The sequence below is a fragment of the Dermacentor variabilis genome, chromosome 3, assembly GCF_050947875.1.
Source record: "Dermacentor variabilis isolate Ectoservices chromosome 3, ASM5094787v1, whole genome shotgun sequence".
NCBI classification, from domain to species: domain Eukaryota; kingdom Metazoa; phylum Arthropoda; class Arachnida; order Ixodida; family Ixodidae; genus Dermacentor; species Dermacentor variabilis.
In genome coordinates this window covers 227,935,340-227,954,878 of record NC_134570.1, presented here as the reverse complement: position 1 = coordinate 227,954,878, position 19,539 = coordinate 227,935,340, and the positions used below count along the sequence as shown (strand labels likewise).

The window sequence follows — 19,539 nt, the reverse complement described above, 5'->3', positions numbered from 1 at the left end:
ATCCTCGACAGCCTGTCAGATCTTAACGTAGGGAAGAGGACCTTCGCCTACGTAAAATCTTTTCTCAAGGACAGAACAGCGACCCTGCACATGCAGAGCCTCAGCTCAGAAGAGATCAAATTAGGGAACAGGGGCACCCCGCAAGGAGCCATCCTATCCCCCTTCCTATTTAATTTAGTAATGAAAGACCTCCCGGGCAAGTTAGGAAGGATCGAAGGACTAAAGACGAGCGTCTACGCAGACGACGTCAACGTTTGGCTCAATGAGGGCAGCGATGCGTCTATCGAAGAAAGGCTCCAGCGGGCAGCCGACATCATAGACTTACATGCCAAAAGTAAAGGGCTGAGCTGCTCCCCGACGAAGTCGGAACTACTAATCATCAGGCCCAGGACGAGGACAAACAACGTATCTCCTCCCAAAATCTCGATAGACTTAGACGGGAAAGAAATTCCACAAGTAGATGAGATCCGAATTCTGGGCATGCTCATAAGCAAAACAGGAAACAATCACACGACTATAGCTAAGCTAGACACGCACGCGAACCAAGTGGTAAGCATCATTAGAAGAATCTCGGCCAGAGGCAGAGGGCTGAAGGAGAAGAACAAGTTAAGGCTAGTCCAGGCCTTCATCTTCAGTCGGATCTGTTACTCAACCCCATTCCTTAACATCAGAAAAGTAGAAAGAAACAAGTTAGACGTCATAATAAGGAAATGCACAAAACGGGCACTGGGACTACCAATCTCGACCTCAACTGAAGCACTAGAGGGAATGGGAGTGCATAACACATGGCAGGAGTTAGCGGAAGCGACGAGAACGGCACAACTCGAACGCCTGAGTCTAACCGAGACAGGACAGCAGATTCTAAACTGGGTAGGGCTACAAGCAAACCAGACGGCAAATACCAGACGTTCCACATTGAGTCGAAAATTAGGAAAGCCCTCACGGTCGCACCGATACCTAAGAACATGCACCCACAACACGATCAGGAAAGACGCCAGCACAGAGCCAAACACTTGGCAACAAAGCTAAGCAGAATGCCACCCGAGACGGTTGCCTTCACAGACGCCGCCCTTGGCGGAGATGGAAGCTCCGTCTCAGTGGTAGTCGACGGGTCCGGCGCAGAACAGGGCGCGATATATACGAGCGGAGTAGACGCCACGGCAGCGGAGGAAGCAGCCATCGCCCTAGCGTGCGTTAGTACGGACGCGAGGGTGATCGTTAGCGACAGCAAATCGGCAGTAAGGAATTTCTGCAAAGGCAAAATATCAGACTACGCGTACAGCATAATGTCGAAAGGTCACATAGACAGAGGGATCACCATAACCTGGGCCCCCGCTCACTCCAACATACCAGGAAACGAAGCCGCCAACGCCCTCGCCCGAGCGCTCATTATCCGGGGGGGACGGCAGCCTCAACCTAACTTTAAGGTCGAGACGCTCGCGACCTACCACGAGGTCACAGAGCACTACAGATTAGGACGTCGGAAATATCCACTCCCGGATAGGTCCCTCACGTCCGCAGAGGCAGTCACCTGGCGCCGCCTGCAAGCCAAAAACCACATGTCTCCCAGATGGAGATATCTCACGCAAACGGGAAACCCGGAGGACCAATTCTGCAGATTCTGCGATAAAATAGGAACCCTAAGACATATCCTATGGGAGTGCAGCTACTCCCCAGGATATAATTTATTCAAGGACGAAGAAGCATGGGAGACCGCGCTTCATAGCGAAGACCCGGCGGTACAGGCCAACATTGTCCGTCTGGCAGCCGAAGCGGCAAACCGCTTCGTCTACTAACACCTGCCCCTTAGGATGACATCGGGCTCCCTGGACGCCTACGAGCGGTACCGGAGCTCCGGTGTCACCCATTACGGACAATAAAAGTTTTCTCACAAGGCAACACCGCATTCACTAGAGGCGCTTTTGTACCGCTTTGAAGCATCGTACTCGTGGCTCAGTGGTAGCGTCTCCGTCTCGCACTCCGGAGACCCTGGTTCGATTCCCACCCAGCCCATCTTGCAAGAGTTGAGCCAAAGCCACCTAGAAAATCAGTCTCTGTAGCACGCCGCAACCTTCGCTTCTCATTCCAACGAGCAGCTCTTTCACCAGGAGGCATCTCAGCTCGTGAGTGTCTAGCAGAGGCAAGCGCAGCTGCTTATATACCGCCGCGACGCCGCGAGCGACGGCGCGAGTTGATCCGCCTTGGAGGAGTAAACACCCATTTTTTCTAAAGTTGTACCCGACTATAGTATCATACATCTCATTTGTATTCGTGACATCAGTGTGTAGACGTCTCATACTATGCATCCGCTAATTTCGCATTTGCGTTTAGGCATAGCTCGTGAGAGCCCCGTTTCTCCTCTGTCGTGACGTCACGGTGTCACGTGGTATTGAAGGCGAGACCGCCGCGCCTGAGGAGCTGGGTTGAGCTCTCGTAATATGCTTCGCATAAAATTATGCAGCTCGTGCCACAAAACCTGGCCGTAAGCAACCCTGGGCGTCGCACCAGTCGCATTGTTGAAATCACAATCACGTGAAATGGGTCCTTAAAAGTCGCATTGCTACGCGCGCGACTGCACCGATTTTCGTCGGTCAAGTGGCAGCATGTGAAATAGCCTTAACATGTGTTTGCGGCAGCGCAATTTCCGTCGCAGCGATGTGCAAGGTTGTCCCCTGCTCACGAAGTATACATGTCTGCATCGTTAAATAAGAACAACATGGAAACTACTGAAGTATTAGAATTTTCGTATTATTATTCGATAATAGAATAAGTACACCACGTTTTAACGTTTAAAAGCGTAGAGAGTTTACGACAGCTCGCAGATGCGGTGAGTGCACAAGACCGAAGGTATGAGCGTGCAGCTTGTGCGGCATCTGGTTCCGTTACTCAATTTTCGTTGTTGCTATGGGAGCCACAACTTTCTTCCTGGACGAGTATTTGTTTTTGCAGAAGACCAGGTTACTATTGAGTGTGCATGTATAAGCAACTGGCACAATTTGTAGCGATGAAGTGGTTAACGACGGTGTCGGTCGAGTAGGTACGTGCCCTCTGTTGAAGCGGCGTCCGTCTCCCTACCTGGATTGCGTGCAGCTTCCCCTTTTGAACGAGTTGTGTGAGTGGAAGAAAAACAAGAATGATGACACTCCTAAGCCGCGGGCGGGTACGCCGTATTAAAACATAACTAAAACTTGCGCGCGACATTGTTCCGCAGCGCTACCGACGCACGGTAAACAGGAAAGCGCCTATTCTGACTGCGCTTTGTTTCGTCACGCATTGTCACTCTCACATCGTGCCTATCGCTGCGACTCAGTGACGGCGCGACCACCTAGTTAGGATCCAGTCGCGGAGAACTCACGACGTCGCGGCGGTCACTGAGCGACGGAATTCGCTGTGTCGCTGACGGAAAATAGCGCCATGTGAAACAGCCTTTACAGTACAGAAAGTTTGTAATATGGGTATTAAACCTGTTATTACCGTGAGCGATGACGACGTGCATGGTAATTTTCATGCATTAATGAATTGTTTTTAAAGAAAAGTATCAAACTGCTACTCGAAGTTGTCTACATTTTGTTTGTGTTTTCTTTTAGAGCGCATATCTTAGGCGCGTATACTGCGCCGAGTGTCGGTGTCGTCAGCTCCGGCGTAACGGAGTGAACGAGCGCAGCGAAAGATGAAAAAGTGAAAAGAGACGAGGAGGGCGCGAGGAGGAAAGCGGAGAGGAGGGTGCAGCGTCACCATGAGGCGGAAACCGGAAGAGGAGGGTATATGGAAAGAAGCGTAGCGCGGCAACGATGGCGCCAGAGTCAGGCCCCGCACACTCTCAAGTTCAACAAATGGCCACAGAGGGCGAAAAATCAATCGAGGCGCATTTCAGCGTAAGCGCGCAAGTGGAGCTACTATAATTTGGTCGAATACTTTATTTGGTGCTTTCTCTGCTAGGGGCGCTGAACATGCTGATTTTTTTAATTTACACAAACCATTGACATGAACAATCGAGGAGTCTAAGGATGTTTTTTTACCTCAGGCAAATAGGCAGTTGATTAATTTTTTAATTTGATTCTTGAAGCTGCTTTTTAGTCATAGCGTCAAGGTTTTTGTATTTGATTAACCACCGACAGCCGACAACCTATTGGTATCGATGTGTTTCCTGGCCGTTGGCGTTCAATACTACGGCGGCAAAACATTTTCGAAAGCATGCTGGTTTCGTCTGCGAGTCATTACACAGACTTGCTGTAAAGAGGTCTACTCTTGGCAAAAAATAGTGCCTCATTTTGTTTAGGCGTTGATTATCATAATGAATGCGGCGGAGGTTGACGGAATACGCTTGAAGGTACGTTTTTATGCCGTTGATCTCCATAACACCGTAAGTACGCAAACCGATGTCACAGAACACCCGATGCATCATTGTGTGTTCTCCGTCATCGCTTGTTTGCTGTACGCCTACTAATTCTTCACTTCTTCTTCAAGTGTTGCATCCTCCTTTTGTCCTTGTTCTCTTGTGCTTCACTTACAGTATGTCGTTCCGTCAGCTGTAATGCGCATTTGCAAAACCAATACGTTTGATAAGACGCAGTGGTTATATCATAATTTCACTACACATGTATTAAGCTGGCACATGTGGTTCAGATACAGATACCTGTATGCGGACTTGCACGACGTTGATGCGGAGATTAGGATAATTATGACACCCGTAAGGAAGAGGCAGCTGACGGCCGTAAGCTGTTGCGTTCTTTTCGCCAAATTACCCGGCCTGGTAGTGCTCTAAAGATGCTGTATAAAAGTGACACGCGGTGACAGGGAAGTTATGTTTAGCAGCCGACTGTACGTTTTGTAGCTTAGGTCTTCTTTCTTGTGCGTCTGTGCTACCCTTATTAATGAGCCATTTCTTGACTATGTAACCGCGTTTGTGTGGATCCGTAGACGTGTGCTTTTTGTTGTACTTGTAAAATGCAAATAAAATATTTTCAAGCTTACTCAATCTTTGGTGTGTGCGTTTATTCCAGTCGAGGCCATCGTGCCACCTGGAAACCGCACTCTGTCAGTAGCCCTACACGAAATGCAACAGCTCGAGCGCGGCGGCACAACTCGGGGTAACGGCGGCGTAATAAACGAAAAACCGCTCGGGATGCCCTTAAAAGTCAGTTCAGAGTGTGCCTTAACTCGATATGACTCAGCGCTACATATATTCTGCTGCGCCTTGATCGTGCTCCCGCCCAGTTTGGTTGCTGTGTGGCAAACGTAGCGCCTACATACATAAGTAGGCGCTACGTTTGCCACACAGCAACCTAACTGGCGGAGAGCTCGATCGATGCGCATCAGCGATAACCCAGTAGGTAAAGCGACCATACTGTGCAAAACCCCGTTTTCCGTTTCCTGTTGTACAGCGCCACCCCGTGGTCACATACTTTAGTTCACGACGCCACCGCTACGCTTATTTCCGTAGCACTGTGGAAGGTACAGTTTCCCCTTCTCTAAGAGTTTGTATAAGGTGTTCTGTGCCAGAGTAGCGCGCGTCGTCTGGGAGATCCGTCGGCGGTGCCGCCTGCTGCTGCCTCCCACGCGCTGGCTCTCCAGGATAGCGAGGCCGCCGCGCCGCACTTCGCTCTGTTTACGACGTGCGCAACGGAACAGATTTATCCGTGCCAGTCAATATATTGCGAGATGAAGACGTGTATACAGCTACGCTTAAGTTTCGCATTAGGCAGTATGGTAATCATCGGCGATATTTTTTTCTGGCGACTATGTTATATCGTTGTGGACCAAATTAAACGGCATATAGGCTGTTTTTTCACGCACTCATAATAAATTGAACTGTGTTCATGTTGGCGCCTTGCACTAACACCCATTATTTCGCAGAAAGTGCAGAACTTCCTGATGCAGTGTGCGGAGCGCCAGCAGCCAGGAAGCTCTAACCCACTCGTGTTCCTCATGATGGCCTGCTCTGACGCCAAGTACCTGGACGGGGTAAGGTCAGCGAAAGTTCTATCGCAGAGATATCTGTAGTGCGCAGGGATCTTCTGAGCTAGGGCACCCTGGACCGAATATTAAACGGGTTGAACACATCCATGCCTAGACTTGCGTGACTTTTGCAGGAAAAACGAGAACTTGTCGGTTGAGACGAAGCCGGACGCTTGATTGGTTAACGTGGAAGCAAAACCGATTCCTAGACCCATGCATATGCGCCGACCATAGGATAGGGCGGGGGGGGGGGGGGCGCTCCGGGACCCGAGCATTACCGGAGTTTTCCAGGGGGGAAGGGGCTCAGCCCCCACCACCCCGGGCGTTAAAGAAGCCCTGCCCACACACAGACACCTAAAGCGCTATGACTAGAGCTTTGTCACCCACATCATTCGAGGTTTCTTTTGACTTTCCTAGACCTTTTCACTTGTAATTTTACTGGGGATAATAGCTTTCTGCATCATTGTTGGCGCGGACGCGCACAGGTTTTACTTACTTTATACTTTTGCTTTATTTCTGCAAATCCAGACAATAGGAGGACGCGCGCATTACAAGCAACAGGGGCGGCTGCCTCATCCGTATTTTCTCACTTCAAAATTGTTTCAAATGTCCATTGTAAATACCATGCACATGTACAATATTTAAATGTGCACACAGGACAAACTTTATTATATTAATCCGGAAGGATGAAAGAAGAGACAGAGGAAGAACAAGATTTCATCCTGTCTAGTAACAACATGCAGCAAAGTTGCTGCGTGTTGTTACTAGACAGTCATTTTATCCCCATTGACACTTCTTGTATGGAAACTGTAAATACAGTTTTATACTCCCAACATCCCCGAAACATATTGGTGGGATGTGCGGTGAACCATGGTAGGAAACGGAGCTCTGCAGTGGACGTCGCGTCACCAACCTCACCATTAATGACGGTGAGCCCTCGGGATCAACGTCGTTGCTGCCTCCAACGTCACCATCGCCCGCTACGTCGCTGTCCCCTTCAGTTGTGGTTGTGCAACTCAAGGATCCCGGAACTTTCTGCGGGAATGAGGGTGCCGACGTTGAAGAGTAGGTGCCTATGTACGAACGTGTGAGTGGAATCAACAGATGGGACTCTACGCTTATGCTAGCTAACCTGTTGTTCTACCTAAGAGGCACGGCAAAGGTTTCGTTCGAAAACCACGAAGAGGAGCTAACCAGCTCGGACCAATGCAAAGAGAAGTTAACAGAGCTGTTTGGCAAACCGGCCGGGCATAAGATTGCCGCAAAGCAGGAACTGTCCTCTCGTGCCCAATTCCCCACAGAATCCTATGTTTCGTATATGCAGCACCTGATGGCGCTTTGTCGTAAAGCCGATAACGACATGGCAGAAGCTGATAAGGTAGGGAATGTGCTCAAGGGAATTGCTGACGACGCCTTTAATCCGCTCATGTACAAAAACTGCTCTACAGCTGATGGATCAAGGTTGATGATAGAGTGCCGACAATTAAGCAGGCCAAGAGCCGACGCGTCCGGCACCCATTCACCAGACTTCCCAATACTGCCGCAACGTCGACGTGTGAAGATCATCCACAGTGGAGTTTCCATCCCTAATAAATGTTATAAATTATTAGAAAAGTTATTTTTTCATGAGTCGATAGCATTGTTTACTGGAAAGAGAAGCAATACTGAGACACGTATCATTCACGTGCATTTCATACGCCGTTTATAAAAGACTGCCGAAGGGGTCATTGAAATCTATAGTTCTTTGTCAGGGTCAAAAAGGAATGCAATGCGTACAGCAACATTTTCATTCTCTAGCCATAGGCTATCCATACCTTTCAACATTATAATGAGCTTTGTTCTGTGTACACATTTAAATCTATTGTGGATGTGCATAGTGTTTACAGGGTAAATTTAAAACAATGTTGAAGTGAGTAATTGTGGATGAGGCAGCAGCCGCTGGTGCTTCTAATGCGCTTGTCCAGCTATTGCTAAGGTTTGCAGAAATAAAGCGAATGTATGAATTAATCGTTGTGCACGTCCGCGCCAGCCCTGATGTATTAAGCTATCAGCCGCAATAAAATTTCAAGTGAAAAGGCCGAGGCAAGTCAAAAGAACCTCAAATGATGTGGGCGAAAAAGCTATAGTGAAGGCGACACTTTAGGTGTGTATGTGTGTGGGGGGGGGGGGAGCTTCGGCATCGTGAGTCGGGGCTCTGCCCCCCCCTCGAAAACTCCGTACAGAACTCGGGCCCTGGAGCCCCCCCCCCTTCTTAGTCCGGGCTATGGCACGTCATGAAGTATACCGTGCCCGATGTTGTGGAAGAAATATCTTAAAACTTGTGCCCCTTACCGAATTTACAGTGTCTGGGTACGTTTCGCGTGCAGGCCGACTTGAATTTCGTAATTACAGCAGGCTCTATAAATTGAAAATGAAAGCTAACAGATTGTATTAGGTACTTACGTAGTTGAATACTGGGATATACACCTGACGTGAATTTCCTAGAATACTGTATTGCCGAATAAAGTGCATTTATTATCACGTCTGCTACGGTTATGTTATATATAGCCTTTGTCCAAGACCCATGCGCACGCGCACGCACACACACACACACACACACACACACACACACACACACACACACACACACACACACACACGCACACGCACACGCACACATATATATATATCGTAAGAAGCCAACAAACACTGACACTAAGGACAACATAAAGGAAATTACTTGGGCTTAATAAATGAAATGACGAAACGATAAATTAATAGAAATGAAAGTGGATGAAAAAACATGCCGCAGAGGGGGGATGATTCCACAACCTTATATACATATATATGTTGCATGTATGCCATTTACACCCTTCTTAAGAATAAACACCCGTGGTGCCAATTGGAGCTTGCTAACCATTGTAAGCACCTAACTGAAAGGGTGGAATATTGCAATATAATGACCAAAGGTGTGAAAGAACGTAAGCAAGGGCGTAAATACATGAATACGCCCTCTTTACGACGTTTCGGGTGTAAATGTATTCACTTTTGGTTTCGGCACTGGCACAATTTCGGCATGCTTCCATGATTCAGGCAGCTCTCCGGACGTCGAAACAGCCACTTCTTGAAAACTTCATAAGAGATTGCATCTGGCCCTGGCGCCTCGCATACTTTTGCCTGGTCAACGTCGGCCTTCAGTTCCGCCATTGTAAACGGAGCTTCCATGCCTTCGATGTCTGGTGTATGTACAGTCGACATGTGGCTGGACTTTATCTTACGCTGGGCCTGACTGCTTCTAGGGCGAACTGGTTTGGCGTACAGCCAGAAAACAGGAGTGCACTGGCTGCTGGGCCCGGCGCCTGACTCCACGCTGCAGAATGTGCGCCCGATCGAGGCGGACGAAGGAGGTGGGCCGAGCGGCAGCAATTCATTCACCGTTCCCTGGAAAGACACTTCTCGCGACGACGGGCTGACGCGGTCAGTCTGCTTAGGTTCGCACGTAGCTCAGGTTCTCGGTTTAAAGCTGGTTCTGCACGACAGCGTGCTGCCCACAGACGCAAAAGATGTACAGCATGATTATTTCCAAGTTTTTTGAAATGATCAAAAATCTTCTACGGCAGATATGATTCTTGTCCTTCAGCTGGATAATTCCAAGGGGCGGACATAACTAGCACGAGAAATCGAAGCACACGTTCAACTACTGAAATATAATTCACTAATTTACCTCTTAATTAATTACCTGATGGCACATATTGCAATTTACGAATAGTAGCCAGCGAGCTTGCGAGACATATTCACTTGAAATGAATTTCCAGGATCATACTAGTTTCGAGATATTATGCAAAAGAAAGAGGTGAGGCGTGCAGACAGGACACAAGAGTAGAGAAGTAGACAACAACGTGTTGTCCACTTCTCTACTCTTGTGTCCTGTCTGCACGCCTCACCTTTTTTTTTTGCATAATGAATCCTTACAACTAGCTCAACCTTCCGTCGTTCTAAGTTTCAAGATATTATTTCCCAGAACGTGTAACAAAATACATGGGCGTTACAGTTGCTCTTGTGCTTCAATGCATGAAAGAACGTTCTGTTAAAAAAGTAATGGTAACAGCAGTGCATTCCTACGGCAAGTTCGATGGCGCATATCTCCATACTGGCGTCATTCTGGAAATTCATTCCAAGTGGATACATATCACAAACTCACCGGCTACAGCTCGTAAATTTCAATATGTGTCATAAAGTAATTAATTCAAAAGATAATTTGTGGACTACTAGAATTATGTTATCCGCAAACGGCTATCTTTGAAGCTTCCATAAAATTTAATTATGATCACCCTATATATTGGGAGCTCGTCTATTCTCCTCCACCCATTTAGACTGCATGGCGTCCTGCACTGCTGTGGTTAACGCCTGTGATCAGTCACAATGGTGCAGCTGCAACAGATGCGTTCAATTGCTGCAGGAATGAATACCAGTCGGTAACGTCGCAGCGATGGGGCAGGTGTTGCTTACCATGGTCAAACCGATTATAAGTGAGTGGTGATCACTGCCTTAACAGTCCATCTCCGGCCCCAGCACATACACAGCCATTTTGAGAGCTACGGCGTATCAGTAGGATGATCCCAACGGCGAGTAGAAGTGTACGGGATATCCAAAAAGACATACCGCGTGTCTGTGAACGTGTCCAACACAAAACTACTTCTCGCACTTGTGGAAGGGTAGCCCCACCGCTGATGAGAAGCATTGAAGTCTCCCCCGACTAGCACTGGGCACCTACGGTGAGTTCGGTGAAGATGAGCTAGCTACCCTAGACGCAATCGAAGAGCACTATCACTGGACGTACGCACATAACATTACAGCACAATTCCGTCCGTGCGTGGGAGACGAAACAGCATTGCCACCACTTTTTCCTACGCGTTATACCACGGCAGCCGGGGGACTTGCGTCTGAGGATGAGAGGTCGCGACATATACTGCAGCCTTGCCTGGGAGCCCCAGCGCCCTGGTGCAGCGCCGATCAGAGATGGTTGGCGAAGCACGCACAGTAAATCTGGGGACGCGCAGAAGCGACTGCGTCTTCCCATAGCAAGGCGATGGCGAAGCTCTCCGTATTTATTGGCAAGTCCTCGGCAATGTTACGGCGAGACACAATGGTGCTGCGTTCCTTTCGAAGGAGCAGTCATATTAGCAGCGGTAGATGGCTATGGTAGATAGTTCCTGGAGTTGTCGTGCCACAAGGTCGGTAAGCTTCGCTGGCGTCAGCTTGACCTGAGTCGATGCACAGGAAAAGGATGACTCAGGCACAGAGCGCCACGTGTCTGTTTCACGTGTCGTATTTCACCTGGCAGGTAGAGCGAGAATGACTCTTCGTGGGGCGAGGCACGTGACTGCTTTTTCGAGCTGAGTTATCTGCTGATCCCGCCTGGCGGGATCGTCTGCCATTGTGCTAGTCGATTAAGTCATAGGTGTATCACGCTCTACACGTGTTTTAGCCCACTTGACGATGTCGCTGTATCATGTGCCATCGTAGTAAGCTGTGTGAGGAGACGTCAATGTAGGTGTTTTTTAGGACGGCGACAACAATGCGAACCAATTCCTCATCGGAAGGACACAGTGCCCGCCATGCGGTATCAATGAGCACTGGCGGCGCTGGCGGCTGTGGAGGGCTTTGATAGCCTTCGATGTGACTGGGCAGTTTTCGGATGTTATATCATGATCATCCGCTTGGCAAAGTTCGCATTTGTATGTGGACGTCTAGGCCTACTTCACAGAGGCGTCGGCGATATGTAGAAACGAGGTTCGCACATGGCCGGGAAGGAAACACTGACAGCAGTGTACCACCCCGGGCTTATACATAGGGAACAGTATGATGGATCCATATTACGTACTATGGTTCAGTGGAGCCCTAGGAGCTTGTAGAGCGACCAGGTAAGTGCATTTGTGGCCCACGTAATGAGCTGTCACGACCTTGTGTGTAGAACAGTTCGAGGCATAAACAAGTCCCTCCCGTGACTGTCCCGGGCCAACGCCAGAAACCACATACCGATGCAAGTCGGAACCAGAAGCCAAGTACGCTCGCACTTCTAAGATCAGCTGTTAGTGGCAGAGCTTGCAGTTTGTGAGGCGGGCTACATCCGTAGGTGAAAGCACCCACACGTATATGCTGATGCTGGGACGGTGAATCGAGAAGCCTTGAAAGGCAGTGGTTTTCAGTCAAGCGGCGAAAGCTGACTGAAGAAGGCGATCTGGTAGTTTTGATACATCGAAGCATTCGCGCTGTTTAACAGCTACGTCGTACTTCGACTCGAAGCCGAGCTATAACAGTAGCTGCCGAGGAGAGGCATTCTCGCTTGCTGGCCGGTGTGGGTCCGGCGGCAGCATGGAATGCACTCCACTTCAAAATCTTATGCTCTGCTTTGCAGATTGTTGCATGTACCGGAATCTTCTGCGTTCAGGACGGCCCATCTCATTCAAGCCACCTCAACAGCCTACCTTCATGCCCGGTCAGCGGATGATTTGTCAATGCCTCGTGCGGCGAAGTTGCTTGCATGAATAGTGCGAAGAAACCTGATTTCCATCTTATCTGCTGGACTGTCAATGCGCGGTCGAACTGCGCGTGGCACGGTACCAGGACAACTAGGAGCACACCGGAACATATAAAATCATCGCATCGTATGCTACTCTTCAGAGGGTCCGGCGGCAGCATGGAATGCACTCCCTTCAACTGAACCGGATCTTCTGCGTTCACGATGACCCATCCTATTCAAGCCATCTCGATAGCCTACCTTCTGGCCCGGTCAGCGGATGCTTTCTCAATGCCTCGTGCGGCGAAGTTGCTTGCAGGGATACTGCGAAGAAATCCGACTTCCACCATATCTGCTGGACTCCCAGTGCGTGGTTGAACTGGGCGTGGCAGGGTACCAGGACAACTATGGGCACAACGTAGCCTATAAAAGCATCGCGTCGTGTGCTACTCTTCAGAGGGCCCGGCGGCAGCATGAAATGCACTCGCTTCCAAATCTTATGCTCTGCTTGGCAGATTGCTGCATGCACCGGAATCTCCTGCGTTCGCGACGGCCCATCCTATTTAAGCCATATCGATAGCCTACTTTCTGGGCAGGTCAGCGGATGCTTTGTCAATGCCTCGTGCGGCGAAGTTGCTTGCGGGGATACTGCGAAGTAACCTGATTTCCACCATGTGTGCTGGACTGTCAATGCCTGGTCGAACTGCGCGTGGCACGGTACCAGGACAACTACGAGCATACCGGAGACTATAAAAGCATCGCATCGTATGCTACTCTTCAGACGGTCCGGCGGCAGCGTGGAATGCACTCGCTTCGAATGCACCGGAATCTTCTGCGTTCACGACGGCCCATCTTGTTCAAGCCATCTCGATAGCCTACTTTCTGGTCCGGCCGGCGGATGCTTTCTCAATGCCTCGTGCGGCGAAGTTGCTTGCAGGTATACTGCGAAGAAACCTGATTCCCATCATATCTGCTGTACTGTCACTGTGTGGTCGAACTGCTCGCGGCACAGTACCAGGACAACTGTGAGCACAACGGAGCCTAGAAAAGCATCGCATCGTATGCTACACTTCAGAGGGCGCGGCGGCAGTATGGAATGCACTCGGTTCCAAATCTTATGCTCTGCTTTGCAGATTGCTGCATGCACTGGAATCTTCTGAGTTCACGACGGCCCATCCAATTCAAGCCATCTCGATAGCCTACATTCTCGTGCGGCCAGCGGATGCTTTGTCAGTGCCTCGTGCGGCGAAGTTGCTTGCAGGTATACTGCGAAGAAACATGATTTCCACCATATCTGCTGTACTGTCAATGCCTGGTCGAACTGCCCGTGGCACGGTACCAGGACAACTATGAGTACAACGGAGCATATAAAAGTATCGCATCGTATGCTACTCTTCAGAGGGCCCGAGGGCAGCATGGAATGCACCTGCTTCCAAATCTTATGATCTGCTTAGCAGATTGCTGCATGCACCGGAATCTTCTGCGTTCACGATGGCCCATTCTATTCAACCCATCTAGATAGCCCACCTTCTGGGCCGGTCAGCGGATACATTGTCAATGGCTCGTGCGGCGAAGTTGCTTGCGGGGATACTGCGAAGTAGCCCGATTTCCACCATATCTGCTGAACTGTCAGTGCGTGGTCCAGCTGCGCGTGGCACGGTACCAGGACAACTAGGAGCACACCGGAGCATATAAAAGCATAGCATCGTATGCTACTCCTCAGACGGTCACGCGGCAGCATGGGATGCACTCGCTTCAAATGCACCGTAATATTCTGCATTCACGACGGCCCATCCTATTCACACCATCTCCATAGCCTACATTTTGTTCTGGTCAGTGAGAAACGTTTGCTAACATTGGGAGTATTTGTCGATTTTTCAAAAGCCTTCGATTCTATAAATCATGATCTCTTGCTTAGTAAGTTAAACCACTACGGTATACGCGGCAATGCACTTGACTTGATTAGGTCATATCTTGGTCATAGAAAGCAGTTTGTACAAGTAAATAGCTTTAAATCTGAAGTTCGATCGGTCAATGTAGGTGTACCCCAGGGCAGTATTTTAGGGCCCCTCCTCTTTTATATCTTTATTAATGATTTAGTAAACATTGATGTTGATACGCGTTACGTAATCTATGCTGATGACACTACGTTATTCTTTTCATCTAACCGCCCTGCCGAATTGATTAGAAGAGCTAATGCAGTTTTGGATAAACTATACACATGGTCATCTGACAACGGTTTGACTATCAATTCACAAAAAACTAAGGCGGTGTTATTTCGCGCTAAGAACACGCAAATTACTCTAGAGGAAGATTTGCTAATGAACAATTCTAAAATTGAACTTGTACACTCGGTAAAATCACTAGGTGTGTTTTTTGATCATACTATGACGTGGCAGAGCCATATAGATTTTCTTGCTAGTAAGCTTTCACAAATCACTGGAATATTTTATTCCTTGAACTATCTTCCTCGCTTTATTAAGTGCTTGTTATATAATTCACTTTTTCTCAGCCATTTAAATTATTGTTGTTTGGTCTGGGCTACCACTTCTGACACAAATATCAACAGGCTGTACATACTGCAAAAGAAGGCTCTTCGCGCTATTTGCAGTAAACCATACGATTTCCCTTCAGCTTATTTATTTCATAAACTTAACACACCGAAAGTACAGGCCCTTTTAAAGTATCGTTTAGTGCTTGCGTATAAAAATGAACAGAAAAAGAACATCAACTACATTACTTCTATGGCTAACTTAAAACTACACGAAACTCCATACAGCACAAGAAAGCCAGAGTACTGGCACGTACCAAAATCGCGCACAAACTATGGATCACAAATGCTGTGCTCCAGACTACCTCGGTTATTAAACGGTCTTATTGTTAATAAAATTGATATTGCAACTTGTTCTCCACCTGATATTCTTGATTTTTTCTCTCATATGTGAGTTGTACAATGCCTGTGTGCTTTTGAAGTGCAGTGAGAGTTCGTGTTTTTGCTTGCTTGCTCACATCTTGCTTTTGTTGTATTTTTTTTTCTCGCCTGATTTGCGATGCGTGTGCATGATAAGTTGTAATGCTTGAATATGTGTGTACTTGGGAAAACTGTATTTCCGCGCTGCTGCTTCCTTATTTTCTTTTTGTATTTTTAAGGGTATTTGGGGCTAGTCAAGCTGCTACGAGCAGCTTTTTTCCCCACTTTACCCACGCAAAGCTGTATTTAGTTTTTGTGGAAATAAAGCATACATACATACATACATATTCTTCAGAGGGTACGGCAGCAGCATGGAATGCACTCGCTGCAAACTATTATGCTCTGCTTTACAGATTGCTGCATGCACTAGAAACTTCTGCGTTCACGACGGCCCATCCTATTCAAACCATCTCGATAGCCTACCTTCTGGTCTGTTCAGCGGATGCTTTGTCAATACCTCGTGCGGCAAAGTTGCCTGCAGGGATACTGCGAAGACACCTGATTGCCACCATATGTGCTGGACTGTCAATGCCTGGTCGAACTGCCCGTAGCACGGTACCAGGACAACTACGAGCACACCGGAGCCTATAATAGCATCGCATCGTATGCTACTCTTCAGAGTGTCCGGCGGTAGCATGGAATGCACTCGCTTAAATGCACAGGAATCTTCTGCGTTCACGATGGCCCATCCGATTCAAGCCATCTCAATAGCCGACCTTCTGGGCCGGTCAGCGGATGCTTTGGCAATTTCTCGTGCGGCGAAGTTGCTTGCAGGGATACTGCGAAGAAACCTGATTGCCACCATATTTGCTGGTCTGTCAATAAGTGTTTGAACAGCGCGTGGCACGGTGCCACGACAACTACCAGCACACCGGAGCATATAAAAGCATAGTATCGAATGCTACTCCTCAGACGGTCCGGCGGCAGCATAGAATGCACTGGCTTCAAATGCACCGGAATCTTCTGCGTTCACGACGGCCCATCCTATTCAAGCCATCTCGACAGCCTACCTTCTGGGCTGGTCAGCGGATGTTTTGTCAATGCCTCGTGCGGCGAAGTTGCTTGCAGGTATACTGCGAAGAAACCTGATTCCCACCATATCTCCTGTACTGTCAATGCGTGGTCGAACTGCTCGTGGCACGGTACCAGGAGAACTATGAGCACAACGGAGCCTATAGAGGCATCCCATCGTATGCTATTCAGCGAGCGCGGCGGCAGTATGGGATGCACTCGCTTCAAAGTCTGATGCTCTGCTTTGCAGACTGCTGTATGCACCGGAATCTTCTGCGTTCACGACGGCCCATCCTATTCAAGCCATCTCGACAGCCTACCTTCTGGGCTGGTCAGCGGATGTTTTGTCAATGCCTCGTGCGGCGAAGTTGCTTGCAGGTATACTGCGAAGAAACCTGATTCCCACCATATCTCCTGTACTGTCAATGCGTAGTCGAACTGCTCGTGGCACGGTACCAGGAGAACTATGAGCACAACGGAGCCTATAGAGGCATCCCATCGTATGCTATTCAGCGAGCGCGGCGGCAGTATGGGATGCACTCGCTTCAAAGTCTGATGCTCTGCTTTGCAGACTGCTGTATGCACCGGAATCTTCTGCGTTCACGACGGCCCATCCTATTCAAGCCATCTCGATAGCCAACATTCTGGGCCGGTCGGTGGATGTTTTGTCAATGCCTCGTGCGGCGAAGTTGCTTGCAGGGATATTGCGAAGAAAATCGATTTCCACTATATCTGCTGGACAGTCAATGCATGGTCGAATTGCGCGTGCCACGGTACCAGTACACCTACGAGCACATTGGAGCACATAAAAGCATTGCATCGTATGCTACTCTTCAGAGGGTCTGGCGGCAGCATGGAATGCACTTGCTTCAAATGCACCGGAATCTTCTGCAGTCACGATGGCCCATCCTATTCAAGTCATCTAGATAACCTACCTTCTGGTCCGGTCAGCGTATGCTTTGTCAATGCCTCGTGCGGCGAAGTTGGTTGCAGGTGTACTGCGAAGAAAACTGATTGCCACCATACCCGCTGGACTGTCAATACGTGGTTGAACTGCGCGTGGCACGGTGCCAGGACAACGACGAACACACCGGAGCATATAAAAGCATCGCATCGTATGCTACTCTTCAGTCGGTCCGGCGGCAGCATGCAATGCACTCGCTTCTAAATTTGATGTTCTGCTTTGCAGATTGCTGGATGCACCGGAATCTTTTGCTTTCAGGACGGCCCATCGAATTCAAGCCATCTCGATAGCGTACATTCTGGCACGGCCAGCGGTCTTTGTCAATGCCTCTTGCGGCGAAGTTGTTTGCAGGTATACTGCGAAGAAATCTGATTCCCACCATATCTGCTGTACTGTGAATGCGTAGTCGAACTGCTCGTGGCACGGTACCACGACAACTATGAGCACAACGGAGCCTATAAAAGAATCGCATCGTATGCTACCCTTCAGAGGGCGCGGCGGCAGTATGGAATGCACTCGCTTCAAAATATGATGCTCTGCTTTGCCGACTGCTGCATGCACCGGAATCCTCTGCGTTCATGATGACCCATCCTATTCAAACCATCTCGATAGCCTACCTTTTGCTCTGGTCAACGGATGCTTTGTCAATACCTCGTGCGGCGAAGTTGCCTGCAGGGATACTGCGAAGAAAATAGATTTCTACTATATCTGCTGGACTGTCAATGCGTGGTGGAACTGCGCGTGGCATGTTACCAGGACAACTATGAGCACAACGTATACTATAAAAGCATGCCATCGTGTGCTACTTTTCAGACGGCCCGGCGGCAGCATCGAATGCACTCGCTTCCAAATCTTTCTCTGCTTTGCATATTGCTGCATGCACTGGAATCTTCTGCGTTCAAGACGGCCCATCCTATTCAAGCCATCTCTATAGTAAACATAGTAAACATTCTGGGCCGGTCACCGGATGCTTTGTCAATGCCTCGTGCGGCGAAGTTGCTTGCAGGGATACTGCGAAGAAACCCGATTGCCACCATATCTGCTGGACTGTCAATGATGGGTCGAACTGCGCGTGGCACGGTACCAGGACAACTGTGACCACACCGGAGCCTATAAAAGCGTCGTACAGCGTGCTACTCTTCAGAGCGCGCGGCGGCAGCATGGAATGCACTCGCTTCCAAATCTTATGCTCTGCCTTGCAGATTGCTGCATGCACCGGAATCTTCTCCGTTCATGACGGCCCATCCTAATCAAACCATCTCGATAGCCTACCTTCTGGTCTGTACAGCGGATGCTTTGTCAATACCTCGTGCGGCGAAGTTGCTTGCAGGGATACTGGAAAGAAACCTGACTACCACCTTATCTGCTGGACTCTCAATACATGGTTGAACTGCGCGTGGCAGGGTACCAGGAGAACTACGAGGACACCGGAGCATATAAAAGCATCCCATCGTATAGAACTCTTCAGAGGGTCCGGCGGCCGCATGGATGCACTCGCTTCAACTGCACCGGAATCATCTGCGTTCACGTAGGCCCATCCTATTCAAGTCATCTAGATAGCCTACCTTCTGGTCCGGTCAGCGTATGCTTTGTCAATGCCTCGTGCGGCGAAGTTGGTTGCAGGTGTACTGCGAAGAAAACTGATTGCCAACATATGTGCTGGACTGTCAATGACTGGTCGAACTGCGCGTGGCACGGTACCAGGACAAATACGAGCACACCGGAGCCTATAAAAGCATCGTATCGTATGCTACTCTTCAGAGTGTCCGGCGGCAGCATGCAATGCATGCACTCGCTTCTAAATTTGATGTTCTGCTTTGCAGATTGCTGCATGCACCGGAATCTTTTGCCTTCACGACGGCCCATCCAATTCAAGCCATCTCGATAGCGTACATTCTGGCACGGCCAGCGGTCTTTGTCAATGCCTCTTTGTGGCGAAGTTGTTTGCAGGTATACTGCGAAGAAACCTGATTCCCACCATATCTGCTGTACTGTGAATGCGTGGTCGAACTGCTCGTGGCACGGTACCAGGACAACTATGAGCACAACGGAGCCTATAAAAGCATCGCATCGTATGCTACTCTTCAGAGGGCGCGGCGGCAGTATGGAATGCACTCGCTTCAACATATGATGCTC

General features: G+C 49.1%; 1 protein-coding gene across 1 annotated transcript in view; it reads left to right on the top strand.

Moving 5' to 3' along the window:
* LOC142574432 (uncharacterized) overlaps window positions 1–19,539 on the top strand; it is a 243,301-nt gene that overhangs the window by 132,034 nt on the left and 91,728 nt on the right. Inside the window, exon 4 of the mRNA XM_075683515.1 lies at window positions 5,857–5,964. Within this exon, the coding sequence (XP_075539630.1) occupies window positions 5,857–5,964 (108 nt within the window). The remainder of the gene's footprint in view (window positions 1–5,856; window positions 5,965–19,539) is intronic.